Below are 24672 nucleotides of genomic sequence, written 5' to 3'. Positions count from 1 at the left end.
CCCAAGGTCGAGGGAGCGGTTTCCACTTTAAACAAACGCACCACTATACCCATAGAGGATAGTTGTGCTTTCAAAGATCCTATGGATAAAAAATTAGAAGGTTTACTTAAAAAGATGTTTGTTCAGCAGGGTTACCTTCTACAACCAATTTCATGCATTGTCCCTGTCGCTACAGCCGCGTGTTTCTGGTTCGATGAGCTGGTAAAGGCGGTCGATAGTGATTCTCCTCCTTATGAGGAGATTATGGACAGAATCAATGCTCTCAAATTGGCTAATTCTTTCACCCTAGACGCCACTTTGCAATTGGCTAGGTTAGCGGCTAAGAATTCTGGGTTTGCTATTGTGGCGCGCAGAGCGCTTTGGTTGAAATCTTGGTCAGCTGATGCGTCTTCCAAGAACAAGCTACTTAACATTCCTTTCAAGGGGAAAACGCTGTTTGGCCCTGACTTGAAAGAGATTATCTCTGATATCACTGGGGGTAAGGGCCACGCCCTTCCTCAGGATCGGCCTTTCAAGGCCAAAAATAAACCTAATTTTCGTCCCTTTCGTAGAAACGGACCAGCCCAAAGTGCTACGTCCTCTAAGCAAGAGGGTAATACTTCTCAAGCCAAGCCAGCTTGGAGACCAATGCAAGGCTGGAACAAGGGAAAGCAGGCCAAGAAACCTGCCACGGCTACCAAGACAGCATGAAATGTTGGCCCCCGATCCGGGACCGGATCTGGTGGGGGGCAGACTCTCTCTCTTCGCTCAGGCTTGGGCAAGAGATGTTCTGGATCCTTGGGCGCTAGAAATAGTCTCCCAAGGTTATCTTCTGGAATTCAAGGGGCTTCCCCCAAGGGGGAGGTTCCACAGGTCTCAGTTGTCTTCAGACCACATAAAAAGACAGGCATTCTTACGTTGTGTAGAAGACCTGTTAAAAATGGGAGTGATTCATCCTGTTCCATTAGGAGAACAAGGGATGGGGTTCTACTCCAATCTGTTCATAGTTCCCAAAAAAGAGGGAACGTTCAGACCAATCTTAGATCTCAAGATCTTAAACAAGTTTCTCAAGGTTCCATCGTTCAAAATGGAAACCATTCGAACAATTCTTCCTTCCATCCAGGAAGGTCAATTCATGACCACGGTGGATTTAAAGGATGCGTATCTACATATTCCTATCCACAAGGAACATCATCGGTTCCTAAGGTTCGCATTCCTGGACAAGCATTACCAGTTCGTGGCGCTTCCTTTCGGATTAGCCACTGCTCCAAGGATTTTCACAAAGGTACTAGGGTCCCTTCTAGCTGTGCTAAGACCAAGGGGCATTGCTGTAGTACCTTACTTGGACGACATTCTGATTCAAGCGTCGTCCCTTCCTCAAGCAAAGGCTCACACGGACATCGTCCTGGCCTTTCTCAGATCTCACGGATGGAAAGTGAACGTGGAAAAGAGTTCTCTATCTCCGTCAACAAGGGTTCCCTTCTTGGGAACAATAATAGACTCCTTAGAAATGAGGATTTTTCTGACAGAGGCCAGAAAAACAAAACTTCTAGACTCTTGTCGGATACTTCATTCCGTTCCTCTTCCTTCCATAGCGCAGTGCATGGAAGTGATAGGTTTGATGGTAGCGGCAATGGACATAGTTCCTTTTGCGCGCATTCATCTAAGACCATTACAACTGTGCATGCTCAGTCAGTGGAATGGGGACTATACAAACTTGTCTCCGAGGATACAAGTAAATCAGAGGACCAGATACTCACTCCGTTGGTGGCTGTCCCTGGACAACCTGTCACAAGGGATGACCTTCCGCAGACCAGAGTGGGTCATTGTCACGACCGACGCCAGTCTGATGGGCTGGGGCGCGGTCTGGGGATCCCTGAAAGCTCAGGGTCTTTGGTCTCGGGAAGAATCTCTTCTACCGATAAATATTCTGGAACTGAGAGCGATATTCAATGCTCTCAAGGCTTGGCCTCAGCTAGCGAGGGCCAAGTTCATACGGTTTCAATCAGACAACATGACAACTGTTGCGTACATCAACCATCAGGGGGGAACAAGGAGTTCCCTGGCGATGGAAGAAGTGACCAAAATCATTCTATGGGCGGAGTCTCACTCCTGCCACCTGTCTGCTATCCACATCCCAGGAGTGGAAAATTGGGAAGCGGATTTTCTGAGTCGTCAGACATTGCATCCGGGGGAGTGGGAACTCCATCCGGAAATCTTTGCCCAAGTCACTCAACTGTGGGGCATTCCAGACATGGATCTGATGGCCTCTCGTCAGAACTTCAAAGTTCCTTGCTACGGGTCCAGATCCAGGGATCCCAAGGCGGCTCTAGTGGATGCACTAGTAGCACCTTGGACCTTCAAACTAGCTTATGTATTCCCGCCGTTTCCTCTCATCCCCAGGCTGGTAGCCAGGATCAATCAGGAAAGGGCGTCGGTGATCTTGATAGCTCCTGCGTGGCCACGCAGGACTTGGTATGCAGATCTGGTGAATATGTCATCGGCTCCACCATGGAAGCTACCTTTGAGACGAGACCTTCTTGTTCAAGGTCCGTTCGAACATCCGAATCTGGTCTCACTCCAGCTGACTGCTTGGAGATTGAACGCTTGATCTTATCGAAGCGAGGGTTCTCAGATTCTGTTATCGATACTCTTGTTCAGGCCAGAAAGCCTGTAACTAGAAAGATTTACCACAAAATTTGGAAAAAATATATCTGTTGGTGTGAATCTAAAGGATTCCCTTGGGACAAGGTTAAGATTCCTAAGATTCTATCCTTCCTTCAAGAAGGATTGGAAAAAGGATTATCTGCAAGTTCCCTGAAGGGACAGATTTCTGCCTTGTCTGTGTTACTTCACAAAAAGCTGGCAGCTGTGCCAGATGTTCAAGCCTTTGTTCAGGCTCTGGTTAGAATCAAGCCTGTTTACAAACCTTTGACTCCTCCTTGGAGTCTCAACTTAGTTCTTTCAGTTCTTCAGGGGGTTCCGTTTGAACCCTTACATTCCGTTGATATTAAGTTATTATCTTGGAAAGTTTTGTTTTTGGTTGCAATTTCTTCTGCTAGAAGAGTTTCAGAATTATCTGCTCTGCAGTGTTCTCCTCCTTATCTGGTGTTCCATGCAGATAAGGTGGTTTTACGTACTAAACCTGGTTTTCTTCCAAAAGTTGTTTCTAACAAAAACATTAACCAGGAGATTATCGTACCTTCTCTGTGTCCGAAACCAGTTTCGAAGAAGGAACGTTTGTTGCACAATTTGGATGTTGTTCGCGCTCTAAAATTCTATTTAGATGCTACAAAGGATTTTAGACAAACATCTTCCTTGTTTGTTGTTTATTCCGGTAAAAGGAGAGGTCAAAAAGCAACTTCCACCTCTCTCTCTTTTTGGATTAAAAGCATCATCAGATTGGCTTACGAGACTGCCGGACGGCAGCCTCCTGAAAGAATCACAGCTCATTCCACTAGGGCTGTGGCTTCCACATGGGCCTTCAAGAACGAGGCTTCTGTTGATCAGATATGTAAGGCAGCGACTTGGTCTTCACTGCACACTTTTACTAAATTTTACAAATTTGATACTTTTGCTTCTTCTGAGGCTATTTTTGGGAGAAAGGTTTTGCAAGCCGTGGTGCCTTCCATCTAGGTGACCTGATTTGCTCCCTCCCATCATCCGTGTCCTAAAGCTTTGGTATTGGTTCCCACAAGTAAGGATGACGCCGTGGACCGGACACACCTATGTTGGAGAAAACAGAATTTATGTTTACCTGATAAATTACTTTCTCCAACGGTGTGTCCGGTCCACGGCCCGCCCTGGTTTTTTAATCAGGTCTGATATTCCTCCTTAACGTCGGTCGAATGACTGGGGTAGGCGGAGCCTAGGAGGGATCATGTGACCAGCTTTGCTGGGCTCTTTGCCATTTCCTGTTGGGGAAGAGAATATCCCACAAGTAAGGATGACGCCGTGGACCGGACACACCGTTGGAGAAAGTAATTTATCAGGTAAACATAAATTCTGTTATTTTGTCAATATTTAAACAGGTAATGAAACTTTAAAAAATACATCTACACGTTATTCTCGGAATAATCCTTCTCTTTGCATCATTCTGTCTAGCATTTGTTTAGTGTATATTGTCCCGTTAAAATTATATTTTTTTTTATTAAAAAGGGTGTATATATATATATATATATATATATATATATATATATATATATATATATATATATATATATATATATATATATATATATATATATATATATATGTGTGTGTGTGTGTATGTATGTGTAATACATTACATGAGTTATGTGCAACTTTTTTCTAACCCTCACAGTTTACTTCAGGTTTTAAGGTGCACTAAATATTCTAGAGCAGTTTTGCCTTTTGCTCAAACTATAATTTTCAACTTGTAGAGTTGCGGTGTTAATTGAAAGTATAAGCTGTGCTCAAGCAAAATCTGGCACGCTAACCCTTTTCTGGTTAACCCGCTTTACCATGACTTGTAATATGTATGAATCCTAGTTCTCATCTTAAATAATTAACTTTATTCCAATCCCTATCAAGCAGTTGTGCTTAGAATACATTCAGCCTCTGGATAAATATCAGATAGTTCTGTAAGAGCTGGATTTCCTATGTTCTGATTGGTTAAACATGTATAAAGCAATATGTAATTGGCTCTTTCACAGACTTTGTGCAGCCAAACCTTTGTTGTTATTATTTATATATTGTTATGTTACATTATTATTAGAGCATTTGGGGGTGTTCGAGTCTTGCATGCGTAACAAAGGCACACCAAGTGTACCCCAAATTGTAAAGATAAAATGTGTACTTTTTAACTTGTCCGCTTGCTGCAGAAAGTGTGTAAACAGTATATATTAAATCAGGAGTGGATAATGTAAAACCACAGGGTATGATACAGCCTCTAGTGCTTTTTAATTGTCCCCCTTACTGCGCCCTCTTTACCAGTGTGCAGCATAAAGTGCTTCCTGTGTGATCTAAAGTAGTTTTGTGCTACACATCTTGCAAAGGAATTTATTTTTTATTATAATTAAATGTCTAGAAATTGCTCACCTACCCTGTAAGTGGAAATAGATTGCAATTGGGGCATCTCATGAAAATGATGGGTGCCCTGGTTAACTCTCATTGCCTGTTATCCCACTCTCACCTTTTTGATGCAGTCATTGCTTATTGTCATCACACAGCTGATCTGTGTTTACTTTGCAGAGTATCTCCCACACCCAGTATATAAACAAAGACAGGTGCATAGCCAGTGCAGTCTGCCAATCCCCTTCCTCTCAACGGCAGACTATAGAACAGTGTGTACCCTACATCAGAGGTACCCAGATGTTACTAAGGTGACACCCACGTTTTTTATTAATCATGCCAGTGTGATCTTTGTCTCCAGACTTAAAGGGATATTAATATATTTTAATATATTGCACGCTCCTGCCCTTAAAACATAGGGAAACGTGCATTTGCATTAGCTGTGGAAATTGACCTTAACTACCTGTGAAAATTCTGTTAGTCGGGATGTGTCGTGCACAAACATTAAAGGTACAGTAAACACTGAATATTAAACAGTAGTACATTTAATTGAAATATGCACGGTATGCATAGTTTGTTTTTGTTTTGTTTTTTTGTTTTTTTTTTGTACCTAAATTCAAGCTTTCCGTTGTAGCACACTACTGCGCCTGTGAAGGGAGGAGCAGGAATAGGAAGTCCATTACGATGCATGCGCAGGTCATTAATAGGGAATCCTTACTATAAACGCACTGTACATCTGGCTTCTTCCTTCGCTACAATTAAGAGCTATGATGTGTGCAGTAGAGCTTTGCAATATCTGCAGCTTTACATGGGGGTGGCTGGCAGCTTGAATTTAGGAACATTTTATGTAAAAATATACTTCTTTTTTTTTTTTTTTTTTTTTTTTTTTTTTTTTATGAAGCCAACTTAGGCTAGTGGCATGTGCACAGTTAATTTAAATGTACTGTATAATAGCCACAGAACAGTAGAGAACCTAATTAACAGAAGGCCCTGGTGCAGATTTTTTTATGGGGCCCCTAAAGTTCGCCCACCCAGCATTTGGGCCCTGGTGCTAATGCACCTGCAGCACCAATGGCAGTTCCACCCCCTGCCACAGCTTTTACTGCCCTTTACGGTAAACAGTTTTAATTTGATCTTTGCATGGAAAAAAAAAATCTTGTATAGTATTTTTATCTGCCCTGATATGCAAGTTAGAAATTTTGGGCAGAGTAGTGGACATTGTGTATAACTTGCAGCAGCCGCATAGGTGGCATTCTGTAATACACATATGGAGCAGAGCAGCATGCATTCTGTATTGTACCCAGGGCGGCGTAACATGCTTTCTGTATTGCACGTAGGGCAGGGTAGCGAGCATTCTGTATTGCACGTAGGGCAGGGTAGCGAGCATTCTGCATCGCACGTGGGGCAGGGTATCGTGCATTCTGCATCGCACGTGGGGCAGGGTATCGTGCATTCTGCATCGCACGTGGGGCAGGGTATCGTGCATTCTGCATTGCACGTGGGGCAGGGTATCGAGCATTCTGTATCGCACGTGGGGCAGGGTATCGAGCATTCTGTATCGCACGTGGGGCAGGGTATCGAGCATTCTGTATCTCACGTGGGGCAGGGTAGCGAGCATTCTGTATTTCAGGTGGTTAAGGGTAGCAAGCATTCTGTATCTCACGTGGGGCAGGGTAGCGAGCATTCTGTATTTCAGGTGGTTAAGGGTAGCAAGCATTCTGTATTGCATGTGGGGAAGGGTAGCGTGCATTCTGTATTGCACGTAGAGCAGGGTAGCAAGCATTCTTGCTACCCTGCTATTACAGGTGGGGCAGGGTAGCAACCATTACATTTTGCATTCGGGGCAGGGTTGCTGGCATTGTGTGTTACATGCTGGTCAGGGTAACGTGCATTCTGTACATAGTATATTATGTATTATAAATGTGTGACATAACGGGCTGGGTAGCACGTATTTTGTATTGGACATGGGGCAGGGTAGCGAGCATTCTGTATTGCACGTGGGGCAGGGTAGCGAGCATTCTGTATTGCACATGGGGCAGGGTAGCGAGCATTCTGTATTGCACGTGGGACAGGGTAGCGAGCATTCTGTATTGCACGTGGGGCAGGGCAGCGAGCATTCTGTATTTCACGTGGTACAGGGTAGCGAGCATTTTGTATTTCAGGTGGTTAAGGGTAGCAAGCATTCTTTTTTTGTAGCAAGCATTCTTTATTGCAGGTGGGGAAGGTTAGCGAGTATTCTGTATTGCACGTGGGGAAGGGTAGCGAGCATTCTGTATTGCACGTAGGGCAGGGTAGCAAGCATTACGTTTTGCATTCGGGGCAGGGTTGCTGGCATTGTGTTATTACATGCTGGTCAGGGTAACATGCATTCTGTACAGAGTATATTCTGTATTATAAATGTGTGACATAACGAGCTGGGTAGCACATATTTTGGATTGGACATGGGGCACGGTAGCAAGCATTCTGTATTGTGCATGGGGCAGGGTAGCGAGCATTCTGTATTGCACATGGGGAAGGGTAGCAAGCATTCTGTATTGCACATGGGGAAGGGTAGCAAGCATTCTGTATTGCACATGGGGAAGGGTAGCAAGCATTCTGTATTGCACGTGGGACAGGGTAGCAACCATTACATTTTGCATTTGGGGCATGGTTGCTGACATTGTGTATTGCATGCTGGTCATGGTAACGTGCATTCTGTACAGAGTATATTCTGTATTATAAATGTATGACATAACGGGCAGGGTAGCACATATTCTGTATTGGAAATTGAGCATTCTGTATTGCATGTGGGGCCGGGTAGCAGGCATTGAGTATTACTTTTGGGGGCAGTGTAATGAGCATTGTGTATTGCATGTGGGGCAGGGTAGCAGGCATTGAGTATTACTTTTGGGGGCAGTGTAATGAGCATTGTGTATTGCATGTGGGGCAGGGTAGCGGGCATTGAGTATTACTTTTGGGGGCAGTGTAATGAGCATTGTGTATTGCATGTGGGGCAGGGTAGCAGGCATTGAGTATTACTTTTGGGGGCAGTGTAATGAGCATTGTGTATTGCATGTGGGGCAGGGTAGCGGGCATTGAGTATTACTTTTGGGGGCAGTGTAATGAGCATTGTGTATTGCATGTGGGGCAGGGTAGCGGGCATTGAGTATTACTTTTGGGGGCAGTGTAATGAGCATTGTGTATTGCATGTGGGGCCGGGTAGCAGGCATTGAGTATTACTTTTGGGGGCAGTGTAATGAGCATTGTGTATTGCATGTGGGGCAGGGTAGCAGGCATTGAGTATTACTTTTGGGGGCAGTGTAATGAGCATTGTGTATTGCATGCGGGACAAGGTAGTGGGTATTGTGTATTACTTTTGGGGGCAGTGTAATGAGCATTGTGTATTGCATGTGGGGCAGGGTAGTGGGTATTGTGTATTACACACGGGGCAGGGAAATGTGCATTTTGTATTATAAGAAAGTACAGAGTATATTTTGTATTACAAATGTATCACACAACAGCGGGTATACCGTATTACATAAACATGTGAGTTATATGCTTTAATAGCACTGTGACCACTTATCGTCACATCTGTACCGGTGCCAAGGGGTCAATGTGTGAAATGCCCAACTAGCAGCCCCAGCTTGATAACCTTGTGGAAACTGGAAATGTTTCTCTGGGAACTATTAGAGGAATTTAAGGCCAAATTATACAGAGTTGTCATCGTTCTGATCTTTTCAATAAACCACTTTGGAATTCAATGCAGTTTCCAGTGGGTTCTCTCTTCATGTGACCATGTGATCTCCCTTTAGTGAGATATAACATCCTCAGAGAAGAGGTCTCTAACGCAGTAATGAGAAATACAGCGATTCTGGGACTAACCTAAGCAACCTGAACCACCTGGTATTTGTTCTCTGACTTAGTTCAAGCTCTGGATGATTTCTGCCTCTAGTTTTCCGGTGTGCTTCTACCATTCTCACAACACATAGTCTGATAGGACTGCGCTGCATATTAAACCCACACGCAGGCTTTGTCTGGTAGTGCTGCTAAGCTCAGTTGTCAGATACAAGCGCCTTATTTCTAGCAATATACACCACACCTGCACTTTGTAGAATCCACATTGTTTTACAATTCCAAATGCTTCACAGCTGTTTTTACAGAAACATTAACGCAGCCAACACACTGAATTTCCTAAACACTTATGGTAATGACAAAAGGGGAAGAGCTGATATATGTTGAAGAATGCAAAAAAAAAGGATGTCCTCAATCAAGATGGAAATGCAATGTTTCCAAGATTACTGGGAGGCCGGGAATTTTCCTCTTGGCTTTGTCTGTCTGCCTTTGGCAGCTAAAGGGTTATGCTTTATTCCCATCAGCCTAAAGGAACAACACGAAGTCTCTCTGGGATCTGTTTGCAATTAGAACTGAACTGATGCTAATGTATAGACCCCTAAAACTCTTAACACAAGGGATACATTTTCTATTATACCCAGAAAAGAAGGTGCTCATTGTGAAGAAAGCCATAGCTGGGTCAGGGGAAGATAGGAAGTCCCTTGTGATAGGCAGCCAGCATCAAGGGTCGAATGTTCTAGGTAGAGGCGATAAACCCACCTGACCACCTTCACACACTAAATACACAACAACCTACTTTTGGCTCTAAAGGGACAATAAATAAAATATATTTTTATGATTCAGATAGAGTATACAATTTCACACAACTTTCCAATTTACTTCTTTTATCTAATTTGCTTTGTACTTTTGGTATTCTTTGTTGAAATGCATACCTAGGTTGGCTCAGGAGCTCAGAGCTTGCTGCTGATTGGTGGCTTCACATATATGCCTCTTGTGATTGGCTTACCAATGTGTTCAGCTAGCTCCCAGTAGTGCATTGCTGCTCCTTCAACAAAGAATAACAAAATAATTAAGCGACATTTATAATAGAAGTAATTTGAAAAGTTGTTAACAAATAAATGTATACTTTATCTCAATCATGGTAGATTCCAAAGTGATGGTCAGGGATAAGACCACAGTGAAAGGCAGTTGTTAAAGGGACGGTAAACACCTTGTAACTACAAGACATTTTTGTTGTGTTGCCAAGTCTTAAGGTTTTTAAAATAAAACAAAAATCCTTTTTTACTTAAATTATTTTGCAATATCCAAACCCCACCCACTATTTGCCTTATTTGGAGGAACCAATCTGGGCTTTAGTCTGCAGATAACAGGCTAGCTATTGTTGTAAAGTTAGAATAAAATGCATTGTTTTCCAGTTATCTGATAAATCCAATCAGGGACAAATATGTAGCGGGGTTAGCATTGAGAAGGCAGCCGGGTGCATTTAAAGGTTTGATAATTAAAAAGTGCACAATTTTCAGAGCTAATTACATGAAAAGGGGGCAAACTAAATGATGAAAATAAATATAGTTGTTTCATTATGCATAACTAAATATTTTGTAAAAATTACTTTGTGATTCACATAGAGCGTACAATTTTAAACAACTTTACAGTTTACTTAATATCACCTATTTTTGCTTTGTTTTCTTGGTATCTTTAGAAGAAAAGCTTACCTAGGTAAGCTCAGGAGAAGCAGTCCACTATGGTGAGCTAGCTGCTGATTGGTGGCAGCACATATATGCCTCTTGTTATTGGCTTACTGGATGTTCAGCTAGTTCCCAGTAGGGCATCACTGTTTCTTCAACAAGAGAATCAAGCCAATTTGATAATAGGAGTAAATTGGAAAGTTGCTTAAAATTGTAGGTTCTATCTAAATCATGAAACAAAAATGTGGGGTTTCATGTCACTTTAAGGAAGAGCAGTCCATGGTAGTGGTGCAGTGGAAAAAGCACATCAGGAGTATGGTTATCATGGGAATATGGACATCGTTAATGTCAGGAGGGTTAAAATAGCACATGACAAGGGGTTAAGCATTGTGTGCTGTTAATAGGGATTAAATGGATGGGGGATGAGCAGGGTACAGAGAGATTGAACATGCGTTGTATTGTGCCAGGGGTAAAAAAGAGATGACGCTCTGTAAGAAGTGTTCTATGTGAATCCGTTTGTGAGGGGGATAAACTGTTTCAGATGGGCAGCCCCATTCCTAGTTCTGTAGATACAAAGATAAAGCAGCTCCTGCCCTGTCTTTACGGCACTCTAGTTCTGTAGATACAAAGATAAAGCAGCTCCTGCTCTGTCTTTATGGCACTCTAGTTCTGTAGATACAAAGATAAAGCAGCTCCTGCCCTGTCTTTATGGCACTCTAGTTCTGTAGATACAAAGATAAAGCAGCTCCTGCCCTGACTTTATGGCACTCTAGTTCTGTAGATACAAAGATAAAGCAGCTCCTGCCCTGTCTTTACGGCACTCTAGTTCTGTAGATACAAAGATAAAGCAGCTCCTGCCCTGTCTTTACGGCACTCTAGTTCTGTAGATACAAAGATAAAGCAGCTCCTGCCCTGTCTTTACGGCACTCTAGTTCTGTAGATACAAAGATAAAGCAGCTCCTGCCCTGTCTTTACGGCACTCTAGTTCTGTAGATACAAAGATAAAGCAGCTCCTGCCCTGTCTTTACGGCACTCTAGTTCTGTAGATACAAAGATAAAGCAGCTCCTGCCCTGTCTTTACGGCACTCTAGTTCTGTAGATACAAAGATAAAGCAGCTCCTGCCCTGTCTTTACGGCACTCTAGTTCTGTAGATACAAAGATAAAGCAGCTCCTGCCCTGTCTTTACGGCACTCTAGTTCTGTATATACAAAGATAAAGCAGCTCCTGCCCTGTCTTTACGGCACTCTAGTTCTGTAGATACAAAGATAAAGCAGCTCCTGCCCTGTCTTTACGGCACTCTAGTTCTGTAGATACAAAGATAAAGCAGCTCCTGCCCTGTCTTTACGGCACTCTAGTTCTGTAGATACAAAGATAAAGCAGCTCCTGCCCTGTCTTTACGGCACTCTAGTTCTGTAGATACAAAGATAAAGCAGATCCTGCCTTGTCTTTACGGCACTCTAGTTCTGTAGATACAAAGATAAAGCAGCTCTTGCCCTGTCTTTACGGCACTCTAGTTCTGTAGATACAAAGATAAAGCAGCTCCTGCCCTGTCTTTATGGCACTCTAGTTCTGTAGATACAAAGATAAAGCAGCTCCTGCCCTGTCTTTACGGCACTCTAGTTCTGTAGATACAAAGATAAAGCAGCTCCTGCCCTGTCTTTACGGCACTCTAGTTCTGTAGATACAAAGATAAAGCAGCTCCTGCCCTGTCTTTACGGCACTCTAGTTCTGTAGATACAAAGATAAAGCAGCTCCTGCCCTGTCTTTACGGCACTCTAGTTCTGTAGATACAAAGATAAAGCAGCTCCTGCCCTGTCTTTACGGCACTCTAGTTCTGTAGATACAAAGATAAAGCAGCTCCTGCCCTGTCTTTACGGCACTCTAGTTCTGTAGATACAAAGATAAAGCAGCTCCTGCCCTGTCTTTATGGCACTCTAGTTCTGTAGATACAAAGATAAAGCAGCTCCTGCCCTGTCTTTACGGCACTCTAGTTCTGTAGATACAAAGATAAAGCAGCTCCTGCCCTGTCTTTATGGCACTCTAGTTCTGTAGATACAAAGATAAAGCAGCTCCTGCTCTGTCTTTACGGCACTCAGGGTGTGCCCCCAAATTCCATCCAAATCCCTGAAACCTCTTATGTATCTTTGCCCATTGCTATAAAACTAAATAAATGGTTTGGGACCCACCAGTGTGATTCATACAACTAAATTCTCCTCCCTCCTCCCTGCATGGGCAATAAATCCCGGGATTGCAATCTGCACACTTCCAGAGCCGACTGCTGATAATTCATGGCAGACATCTCCCTCTCTCAATATTTTACATAGTAGGAAAGGGTTGCCAGAAACGCCATTAAAACAAAAGTCCACAGACGAAAGGTTTTGGAGTGGTGGGATGCCACATGCTTTGTTCAGTTTTTCTATTGAAGTCGGCTTTTTGCTATTTGTTTTATGTCATTCTGGTCTTAAAGGGACATAAAACACAATTATTATTTTTTTTCTTTCATGATTCAGATAGATCTTTTAAACAATTTTCCATTTTACTTCTATTATCTAATTTTTGTTCTCTTGGTATCCTGTTGAAATGGATACCTAGGTAAACTCAGGAGCTGCTGATTGGTGACTGCATATATTTGCCTCTTGTCATTGGCTAGCTCCCAGTAGTGCAATGCTACTTCTTTCACAAATGATACCAAGAGTGAAGCAAATTTAGATAATAGAGAATACAATTTTAAACAACTTTCCAATATACTTCTATCTGAATCGCGAAAGAAAAATGTTGACTTTCTTCCCTTTTAATGATGAAATGTACCCTTCTTTAACTAAATGGTACATAACAATAGAAAGTGAACTGCATTAGTTTCTGCGTAACTTTATTACCGCTGTAAAATGCTTACTGCTTGCCTGTTTATAATAGTCCCACATAAAGCTAATTTATATCGCTCATGTGATTCTCTAGTTTTGTGCAAGACCCTAATAGAAAAACTTCTCTCTGCTGAAGACTTCCATCTCAAGCCATTTGCAGGATGGGAACCGAACACAATGAAAATCAACTGCAGATGTTGTGAGATCATATCTAATGGAACATGCCAGTATTCTTTGCATGTGTGTATAGGTGTACAAGACTTTTATACAGCAAACCAGCATGTTTTTATATAGATACCATGATGTGCCCAGCCCTGGAGTAAAGATTTAAGTGGCAGCAAATCCAGCTTCTGTGCAAGACCTTTTGTTGAAGCACTTATTTGGTAAATAACAAATGCCACATTTTAACTAATTCACAAATCAATGACAACTCGCTGTTCTGTAAGTTAAAGATATAATCTGACATTTAAAAAAGTTTAGTATTTTATTACCTCTTTAAGAAAGTAATCTACACATTTTCATTATTTATTTTAAAAGTTCCATTTGTTGTTCGTCTGCCAACGAAATGTCTGAATAACCCATCTATTCAGAGAGGCTACCATGTCTCCTCTATCCCTCATCCGAACCAAACTAATACATGATCTGCCTGACTTACTGCTGCAACTACAGCCGATGTGACAAGCTACCCCAACCTTATGTCTCTGCACTGCTGCAACTACAGCCGATGTGACAAGCTACCCCAACCTTATGTCTCTGCACTGCTGCAACTACAGCCGATGTGACAAGCTACCCCAACCTTATGTCTCTGCACTGCTGCAACTACAGCCGATGTGACAAGCTACCCCAACCTTATGTCTATGCACTGCTGCAACTACAGCCGATGTAACAAGCTACCCCAACCTTATGTCTCTGCACTGCTGCAACTACAGCCGATGTGACAAGCTACCCCAACCTTATGTCTCTGCACTGCTGCAACTACAGCCGATGTGACAAGCTACCCCAACCTTATGTCTCTGCACTGCTGCAACTACAACCGATGTGACAAGCTACCCCAACCTTATGTCTCTGCACTGCTGCAACTACAACCGATGTAACAAGCTACCCCAACCTTATGTCTCTGCACTGCTGCAACTACAACCGATGTGACAAGCTACCCCAACCTTATGTCTCTGCACTGCTGCAACTACAACCGATGTGACAAGCTACCCCAACCTTATGTCTCTGCACTGCTGCAACTACAACCGATGTAACAAGCTACCCCAACCTTATGTCTCTGCACTGCTGCAACTACAACCGATGTGACAAGCTACCCCAACCTTATGTCTCTGCACTGCTGCAACTACAGCCGATGTGACAAGCTACCCCAACCTTATGTCTCTGCACTGCTGCAACTACAGCCGATGTGACAAGCTACCCCAACCTTATGTCTCTGCACTGCTGCAACTACAACCGATGTGACAAGCTACCCCAACCTTATGTCTCTGCACTGCTGCAACTACAGCCGATGTGACAAGCTACCCCAACCTTATGTCTCTGCACTGCTGCAACTACAACCGATGTGACAAGCTACCCCAACCTTATGTCTCTGCACTGCTGCAACTACAGCCGATGTGACAAGCTAGCCCAACCTTATGTCTCTGCACTGCTGCAACTACAGCCGATGTGACAAGCTACCCCAACCTTATGTCTCTGCACTGCTGCAACTACAGCCGATGTGACAAGCTACCCCAACCTTATGTCTCTGCACTGCTGCAACTACAACCGATGTGACAAGCTACCCCAACCTTATGTCTCTGCACTGCTGCAACTACAGCCGATGTGACAAGCTACCCCAACCTTATGTCTCTGCACTGCTGCAACTACAGCCGATGTGACAAGCTACCCCAACCTTATGTCTCTGCACTGCTGCAACTACAACCGATGTGACAAGCTACCCCAACCTTATGTCTCTGCACTGCTGCAACTACAGCCGATGTGACAAGCTACCCCAACCTTATGTCTCTGCACTGCTGCAACTACAGCCGATGTGACAAGCTACCCCAACCTTATGTCTCTGCACTGCTGCAACTACAGCCGATGTGACAAGCTACCCCAACCTTATGTCTCTGCACTGCTGCAACTACAACCGATGTAACAAGCTACCCCAACCTTATGTCTCTGCACCCTAAACCTGTAGACTGTGAGCTCTCCGGAGCAGGGCCCTCTTCCTCCTGTACTAGATTTGTTTATTTTTATTATGTTTTACATTTTATCGCAAATCCTTGTCATTAAATACCCCTATCATTGTACCCAGCGCTACGGAATTTGGCGGCGCTATACAAACAAATGAGAATAATAATGAGAAAAAAGAAATTATTTGGATGATTCATCCAAAAACAAATACATATGTTTAATACTTACACGTGATTAACTTCTAGTAGTTTCAAAATAGAAAAAAAATAAAGTTTTATACTGGATGGAAAATAAGAATAAACAAAAAAATCAGAATGTGGCTAAATGTTAACCCCGTGGCTGCCAAAGTAATACATTGTACATCTCTGAAAGCCGATTTAAACTTGATAGCAAAAAGGGGCAGCTAGTTTATCTGCTGTCAATTTTCTGTTTAGCACTGATGCTCAGCTTATCAACTTCATATTCATATACCGGCCAAAGTGCTTTACCTTTTTATCAAATAAATTAATGGTTTCTTACTTGGCTTTTTCTCTATTCCCCACAAGCCTTTTAGAAAACATGTACTGTGAATTCCTGTGGGTTTTGAACAGAGGTTTTACAATGATTTTCTCGTGGGATAATTGCTGTTGGTATCCACGACTATTTGCTGCCTTCTAGTGGACATTTATTAAAATATCACACTGGGTTCTCATTAAGGCAGCCTTAGATAAAGGGACGTTAAATTCTCATTTTCAATGTGCATCGTATTTTAATCACTGTGTTGTAGAAGGTTTGCATGCAGATTAAATAGTTTGGAAATAAAAGCATTTAAACAGTCAGTCATTCTCTCAACAAAATGTGTTTGCAGTTTATGGACACTTCCCAGTGTTTTTACTTTGTATGTCAATTTGATGCATATCAAGGAGTCACTGTGCAGCACACACGAGGGGTCTATATGCCACAGATTGCACTCCAGCCTCTTTGTGGGTAACTGAAACTATAATGTTAATTAAGATTAAACGTAAAGGGACATGAAACCAACATTTTTCTTTCATGATACAGTTAACTAAAACAGTTTTAAACAACTTTCCAATTTTCTTCTATTATCTAATTTGCTTCATTCTCTTAGTATGCTTTGTTGACAAAGCAGCAATGCACTGCTGGGAACTAGCTGAATGCATTGGATGAGCCAATAGCATGAAGCATATATTTGCAGCCACCAATCGGCAGCTCCTGAGCCTATCTAGGTATCCTTTTCAACAAAGGATAACAAAACAAATTAAGTAATAGAGTTAAATTGGAAAGTTGTTTAAAAATCACATGCTCTACCTGAATCATGAAAGAAAAAACTTGGTTTACTTGACCCTTTAAATCTTGATTTTCCAGGATTGGTGACACAAGTAGATCCTTGCCAACCATCACCCCGTTGCTTAGTTCCTGGCCTTACTAATGTTATCTTACAAGGGGCAGTACCTGAAATGACAGAACCTATTGTATATGGGAAGCCTGGGGTATATATTAGTTTATAGATTCCAGTGTGTAGTTTACTATTAAGGGCAGTCCCTTTACAGCAACCAATTTACTCATTTGCTGCCAGAATGGGCTGCCATACATTTATAGTTTTCTGTGGCAGCCAAGGGTTAAGCTTATATGATGTGAGTGTATACATAGGTTAGTGACTAATTTGTTAAAAATGCTTTAAGGTTTTAGAAATAAATCTGAAATTAAGAAACACAATTTCAAGTAGTGACAAGTCTGTGATTTGTACGTATGTAAAATGTGGGAGGATGTGGGCAGTGGACACCTCAGAGGTAGCACAAGGATTATGTGCAAAGAAATGCTGGCCCTAGGCCTGCAGCCCAACAGTTAAATCCTCCTCCTCCCCCCCCCCCCCCCCTCGGCTCCTTCTCTTTGGGGAGAGCTTTATCCCAGGCACCATATTGCTTGGCCTTTTTATAATGGGGATAATCTATCTTCTAAAACAAAAGCTGGTATTGCAGCAAGGGGAAAACAAAGTAGGATTCAGCTAAGGGCTTATAAAGTTGCATTTTGCACAGTAGGAAGATGCCCAGCAGTAGCTGTATTAACTACTGCTTCACCACAGGGTTCACAGTCCAGGAATGCAGATTGCAGGTTAGAAATATTAGGCTAAGTAAGTATACCATAACATGGGAGAAAAGAAAAGATAAAGTAATAGGATTAGTGATAAATTATCTGCCTTTATAAAGTGTTACGTTTCCTGCTACAGTTTACAGCTGATGATATAGTGATTAGAAATGAACACAACCAGTGTGATGATTCCAGGTGATATGTAAGTGAAGACATCTGTCTGTTATTCCCTCTTAAACCTAAACTTGTTCATTTGTATCCCCCTCAAAAAAGGAAACTATGAATTTTTCCTGGGAGGGGTGATAAAAAGTCGGCAACGTAATAACACATTTTATATATTTACAGTTAAATTGCAAAGTCTATACATGTTCAGCAGCAATCCAGTGTGTTATGTGATTGCCATATTTATATAGCAATAGGGTCATGTGACCATCATACGAAATTATAGACTCTACTGTTTTTAATGTGAAGTCCCAAGTGTGTGATGGTTTGTTCAGGTTTACTAACCTGTTTTATCTTTCTAGCGGATGAATATTTACCATTTTTTCATCCACCATTTGACACCTAGAGGGACGTTACCCTACATTACAGTGAGAGTCTCTGAGCCTGATTCTGAAAAACCATCAGCTTATTTTATCAAGTGCTATATTGTAACGTTAGTGTCTCTCTTTGACGTACAGAAAATTAGGGATTTTCCCTTAATGAAATACAAAGTTCTCAAAGAACAAAATTTCCTTTACAACATTTGCTGAGGGGCCCTGTAGTGTGGACACAGCTTCTTATAGAATCTCACCAGACCAGAGAGCTTTATGGTATCAGGCCCTCAGACTCTCTTACTTTGTTTTATTAGGGATCTCTTCTATTTCATGTTCAGGGTCTCGTTGATGTATGGATTTCTGTTTTCTAGAAAATAATAGTCTGCGCCCCCTTTTTGTTAGTATAAACCTGGTGTATTATGGCACATTTATACAGAACATATGTTATTTAGAGGGTCAAGTGACTTCTCATTTTAAGAGATGGTTTTATCTTTTGAACGAGGGGAATCGTTTGTGTGTTAAAGGGACAGTCAAGTATAAATTAAACTTTCATTATTCAGATAGGACTTTTAATTTTAATTGACTTTCCAATTTACTTTTATCATCAAATTTGCTTTTTTCTCTTGGTATTCTTAGTTTAAACTAAACATAGGTAGGCTCATATGCTAATTTCTAAGCCTTTCAGGGCTGCCTCTTATCACATTCTTTTTAAATCTCTTTTCAACACAAAGAGACAGAAAGTACATGTGGGCTATATAGATAACACTGTGTTCAGGCACAGAAAGTTATTTAAGATCTAGCACAATACAATGCTAAATTTAAGACAATAGATAATAAACAGTCACAGTCATGTGATCAGGGGGCTGGAAGAAGGTTCCTAGATACAAGGTAATCACAAAGGTAAAAAGTACATTAATATAACTGTGTTGGTTATGCAAAACTGGGGAATGTGTAATAAAGGGATTATCTATCTTTTAAAACAATAACAATTCTATGGTTGACTGTCCCTTTAAGGGCTAATTTCCTGCCTATACCCAGAATCAGATTCCAGACATATGCTCACGCTAGGGTAGTATTTTATAACAGTGGCATGCCCATCCTTTTCTAAAGCCAAGTCAGGCTGTGAGACTGATGTGAGCCTGTAAATTTCACACTTTACATGTCCAAGCACCATTTTACAGGGCATAGGCCTTAGAAAAGTACCTAATTATTTATCTACAAAATTCACCATCAAAGTCTGCGGGTATTTTTGTAAATAAACAATTGATTGAGCTTTGAAATTGTTATGTAAAATATTTGCTTATGTTAGTAAAGCATCTTTGCTATATACTTCCATTATTTTTTTAATTTTTTTTTTTTTCTGAAAATGGTGGGCTTTCCATTTTCTTTTAAAAACAGAAGTCCAGACTTAACACTGCTATATTCCACACAATCATTGGTACAACACTATAGTAAACCATTTATAACAGTCTCTGATTGGCCTCAGCTGAGAGGGAAATCTAGGCTACAATATAGTGGGGCCCAGTGCTTTATGGACACAAAAAATGTACACTTATTTTTATAATACTTGTTTGACTAATCTAATTTTAAAAATGCATCTGTATATTATTATCTTGCTAATCTTTGCTTTGAATACATCATTCTATTTAGCATTTATTTAGTGTTCAGTGTCTCTTTAGGAATTCTGTAGCCCCAATAAAAAGCATAACACGGCGACATTACCAAAAATCAAACTGAACATCTGATTACGCACGTGAATCTAATCTCACAAGCTCACATTAATGATTTTAAGCATAAAGACATCTGTATAATGATAATCACTTTAATTGCAAACCGTTCAAAAATAATGTTGAGTGAGGAGCCAGATGGACAAAGAGCGTAAACCGTGACCTCAACTACATAATTTTATCTATTTCTACATCTTATCTTCCGTTAGAGATGCAAATGCAGTTGTGTGGCAAAACAACTGTATTTAGCTACCTGTATTCTAATACAAGGGAAGAATCGATGCAAATACTACAGTTAAGGAACGGGTAACACAGCTATTTGCGTGTATATAATTATTCCCTATAAATCTGCATTTGTGTTCTGATATGAGCATTATTCTAGTGGTAGATGGTTACGGTTATAATGTCAACAATAGCCACAAATCTCTGTCCAGAACAATGGCCCATTGGCCCTGGTAACTTACATTCCTGTTTCATTACGCACTTTAGGAAGCTGTGTTAAATCTCCCCCAGGAGAATGGGTTAAAGATACCTCTTTGAAGCCTAATAACAGTGAGGGAGGTAGTGTGTGTGTGTGTTTTGCAACTGAAATCTGATCTCTTTTGTCAGTCTGATATGGCCACAGGTTACAGAGCTTAGAGAACATTTGCAATGGGTGTGAGCGAAGCAGCAGGTGTTTGTAGGCTCTTAGCCGGCAGACTCCACCTCTCCACAGGGTCATCTCTGCTGGGATCTGTGGAGTCAGATAAGCAGTAGGAGACAGCACATGTGGAGGCTATAGGGCTGTGTTATGGCTGGTCGCTGCAGGATGTAACATGAAAGGTGAGTGTTTATTTGCTCTCTGGGTGTGAGTCCTGCTCTCAGGCTTTGTGAGATCTCTGCTTGCAACCAGACCTCTGGCTGTATGTATGTGTAGCTGTTTGCAGTCTGTGATACAAAAGTGTCATAGAAGCTAAACCCAGGAGCCAAGCAGATGATCACAGAATGCATGTAGCTTATAATGCAGAATGCATGTAGCATATAATGCAGAATGCAAGCTCTTTGGTTCAAGCGTTCATATAGTTTGTCTAATGCTGTGGTACATAGCATGATGGTTCTGTATGCATAACAAGGTTTCTGATTATTTGTTGCTGGATTATTAGGTCAGCCGTGGACACCCTACAAAAGCTCTTTAAGACCCTGAGGCTCATTGTGCTATTGTTTATAACAGAACACGCGTGAATGGAGACCAGGCAGTTAGCATCAGCTGCCACACGTAGAAATCCAGGGGTGGGGGTGGGTAGTGAGTAGATAGCTTTAGTAATGATGTTTGTTGCAGTATGATAATCACAGGAGATCCCTACTTTGCAGTGGGAGTTATTGTCTGTTATCATGGATGGCGCAACACGGCATCATGCTTTCATTTGGTTAAAGCAGGGCTGTCCAAATGGGGGGCTACATTTTTTTTCCCACTGGCAGAGCTGGAAATCCTAATTATTTATTGAAATAACAAAATATGAATAAACTTCAAATGAACACAGTGGATTCACAGCCAATGCACAGAGTGGTAAAAGTAAAATCTATGTGTTTCAGATGGGTAGGAATGTAGTAGAGTGGATGTGGGGGGCACTTTTGTCTTGTAATGGGCTTCTCCTGGGAAGTGTGATGGTTCAGCATTCTTCAGTAAGGAGATAACTGGGCAGAGTAGCACTAGGAGAGGCAGCTGTAGATTCACATACTGCTGTACCCTTATTTCGTGAATTGCTCATTTCTGCCTATACCTGGGTACGGTCCCTTTCTTGCTCTGTTTGCTACAGTTGTTTGACAATAGAATACTCCCAACAGTGAAATCACCATGTACTAAAAATACAATATTTATGTAAAACTCCTGTCTTAAATGTGGCACTTTAAGACCAGTGGTGCCAGTCCACGCAAACTAGGCAGTACCCACCGTGTATAAGCTGAGTAAGACAGAGCGCATCTGTCCCATGGGAGTTAGCTCATTTCTACGTTTTTGCATTTGAAGAGCAACTGTTACTTGGTATTATGTTTTGGGGTCTCTGATACAAGAGGTGCCGTTTTGGTTAGCAAGAAGGCACCTTTTACTTCTTATACTAATTTAATCTGGAGATTCCCTTTGCTGATCCAACCGCAGGAGGTTACAGTGACCTATCAAGGAAGCAGATGTCAGAGTAATGATAAAGTTCTAGTACACTATTAGATGTCTGCAACATAAATATATTTTCTGTTTCTTAAGGGAAGAGGTCATATTTCTACATTGTTCTCTTAGTTGGTATTCTGCTTTTACTCATGTGGAATGATGGAGCAATTTCACAGTGCAGTGCAGCCCTTACTGGTGCTTTGTGACACTGCACCTGTGACCCGCCAGATGCCCCACGGAGAGGTGGAGTTATGCTTTTGGATACAATGGTTGGGTCACGCTGGTCAGGTCACCAGAAGTGTGTCTGTGTTATGGCCCATTCATATGGTGACAAAAAGATTGGGTCAAGGAATTGATATGAGCAGAGGACATAGCATGGGGGAATCTGCTGGCATTTTGTATAATAAACATACATGTTATGCAGAGGCCAGTGCACTTGATAATACTTATAAATCATTTGGTATTAAATCTTGTATGTGAGAAGGATTTCTCATGTGGCATTGCAGTGGTTAAGCAGAGTATTATGAAGCTGAATGAACATTTCTGCAGTTGGCAACAGAGCACATTCAGTCAATTGTATAATTGCAAGATACTGTTGACCTAACTCTAAGTATTTCCCTCCCTCTGTCCTGCCTCCTGGGCACATCCCAGATGCTAGGGACCCTGCTGTGTCTGCTCTCCTGATCCTATTGTGAAGAAGTTAATTGGAATGTGTGTGTGTGTGACAGGGGGAGGAGAGAGCACAGTGGACTCTCCCCATTATCCAGAGATAAACAGAAGACTCCCCAGCCCCCCCTCCTTTGCATGCCCTAAAGGTACCTAACCCTCTTTGCCTCTTCCTCAGCCAGGATTCATTATATATTCTCTTCATGAAGACTCGGTGCTGAATTTTTTATGCTGATATGTGCATAGGAGTGTGTGTGTGTCATAGACGATATGTTGTATTCAGTGAGCAATTAGGAAGTGTTTAGCACAACAGTGGATCCATTTATGTAAGTTTGCTATATGCCTGATAAGTGATTACGCTGATTAGATTGTAGTAGAAACATGTGACTTGTTTTTAGTTGACACAGTTTTCGTAACCTGTGCGGTAGAATTCCCGCTCTGTGCCTCAGCGCCAGCTGTCTGCCTTTCCTAGGTAATCGGCACCTCTTAGTGCCCCTGAGAGCAACGCTCAACGCCAGCTCTTGCCCTTATCGCTCTGACAGTTATTGATCCACACAGATGTCTGCATTGGAGCGGTGTTTTACAGCAGGGTCACTATTAACCCCTTCCTTACAAGGTTGATGCTACTAAGCAGCAGCTGTTCAGAAGACTTGTTCCAGAATTAGAGAAAGAAATGGGGATATTTGTATCCTAAAAACCTACAGATGCTGTGAGTCATTACCTAATACAACTTATACAACTAAAAGTGTAAATAACTAAATGATTTTACTGACCACCTGGCTGATTTTAGCCACTATTAATCTAAAATGGGCTAAATCTTAAAAACTGTCAATGTTAATTGCACAAATTATCATTAAATTTTATGTTAAATTATGCAATTATTTTGTGCTTTGGAAAGCAGAAAATGTTATATTAACTAAATATTAAAAAGTATTAAACTGCACCCACCCAGCTATGTTTCTGTGGAGAACATGGTTAGGTATGCTCCTCAACAAAGGGTACCAAGAGAAGGAAGCTGAACCATAATAGTACCATGTCCCTTTATTTATTTTGGTCACTTTATCTACACTACCTGCATGTGGGGGACGCTATATAAGTAGTTATGTGCTATTATAGGGATACAGGAGTATTAATCCACCCTCCCTTTTTAAAGAGGTTGTATGAATCATATAAGATTCTTTGATGCACAAAGACATAACCAATCAGTTTAGGTCCTGTGTAACACTTGCAAACTAGTTAATTAAATGTTTAACAAAAGCAGTGTCTGCAAATACTTTACACTTTCCTGTCACTCACTTGACAACGATTTCCCACCTGTCTGATTTGTATTCATGTGATGTCGTAATTGGTAAGCAAACAAAGGGCAGTCTATCATTTCCCTTAGCACCACCCTGCATTAAAGGGACACTCGCATCAAAATTAAACTTTAATGATTTAGATAGAACATGCAATTTTTTAACAACTTTCCAATTTAATTCCATTAACAAAATGTGCACAGTTTATTTATTTTTACACTTTGAGTCACCAGCTCCTGCTGAGCATGTGCAAGAAGTAACAGAATATACGTATACAGTATATGCATTTGTGATTGGCTGATGGCTGTCACATGAAATTTGTCAAAAAAAATCTGCTACTTATTTGAAGTCCAGACTGAGTGATATTTCATTGTCTTTTTATCATGTATTTTTTTATGATGCACATCTACTGTATTTACTGGTCCTTTAAATCAGAGTACAGAAACTATGTATTACTTATACTAAAAACTTGCCTTTTCATCCCTTTGTAACTAATTAAAGGGACACTCAATCAAAATTAAACTTTCATTATTCAGATAGAGCATGTTATTTTAAAACAACTTTCATATTTACTTCTATTAACAAAATGTGCAGTCTTTTTATATTTAAACTTTTTGAGTCACCAGCTCCTACTGACCATGTGCAAGAATAAGTGTG

The 24672-nt window shown here is 41.4% G+C and overlaps 1 protein-coding gene across 5 annotated transcripts in view; it reads left to right on the top strand.

Annotated features, from left to right (window-relative positions):
* The window catches only part of GSE1 (Gse1 coiled-coil protein), a 1047037-nt gene that overhangs the window by 879988 nt on the left and 142377 nt on the right, over nt 1–24672 (top strand). Inside the window, exon 1 of one of the 5 annotated variants that reach the window (XM_053701025.1) lies at nt 20649–20736. The exons of the other annotated variants lie outside the window; for them this stretch is intronic. Within the exon in view, the coding sequence (XP_053557000.1) occupies nt 20730–20736 (7 nt within the window). The 5' untranslated portion in view covers nt 20649–20729. Of the gene's footprint in view, nt 1–20648; nt 20737–24672 lie in introns of those variants that run through there. 5 annotated transcript variants of the gene reach the window in all.

This window comes from Bombina bombina, chromosome 1, assembly GCF_027579735.1.
Source record: "Bombina bombina isolate aBomBom1 chromosome 1, aBomBom1.pri, whole genome shotgun sequence".
Lineage (NCBI taxonomy): Eukaryota > Metazoa > Chordata > Amphibia > Anura > Bombinatoridae > Bombina > Bombina bombina.
Note: the sequence above shows the minus strand (reverse complement) of the source record. Positions and strands in the feature narration are given on the sequence as shown.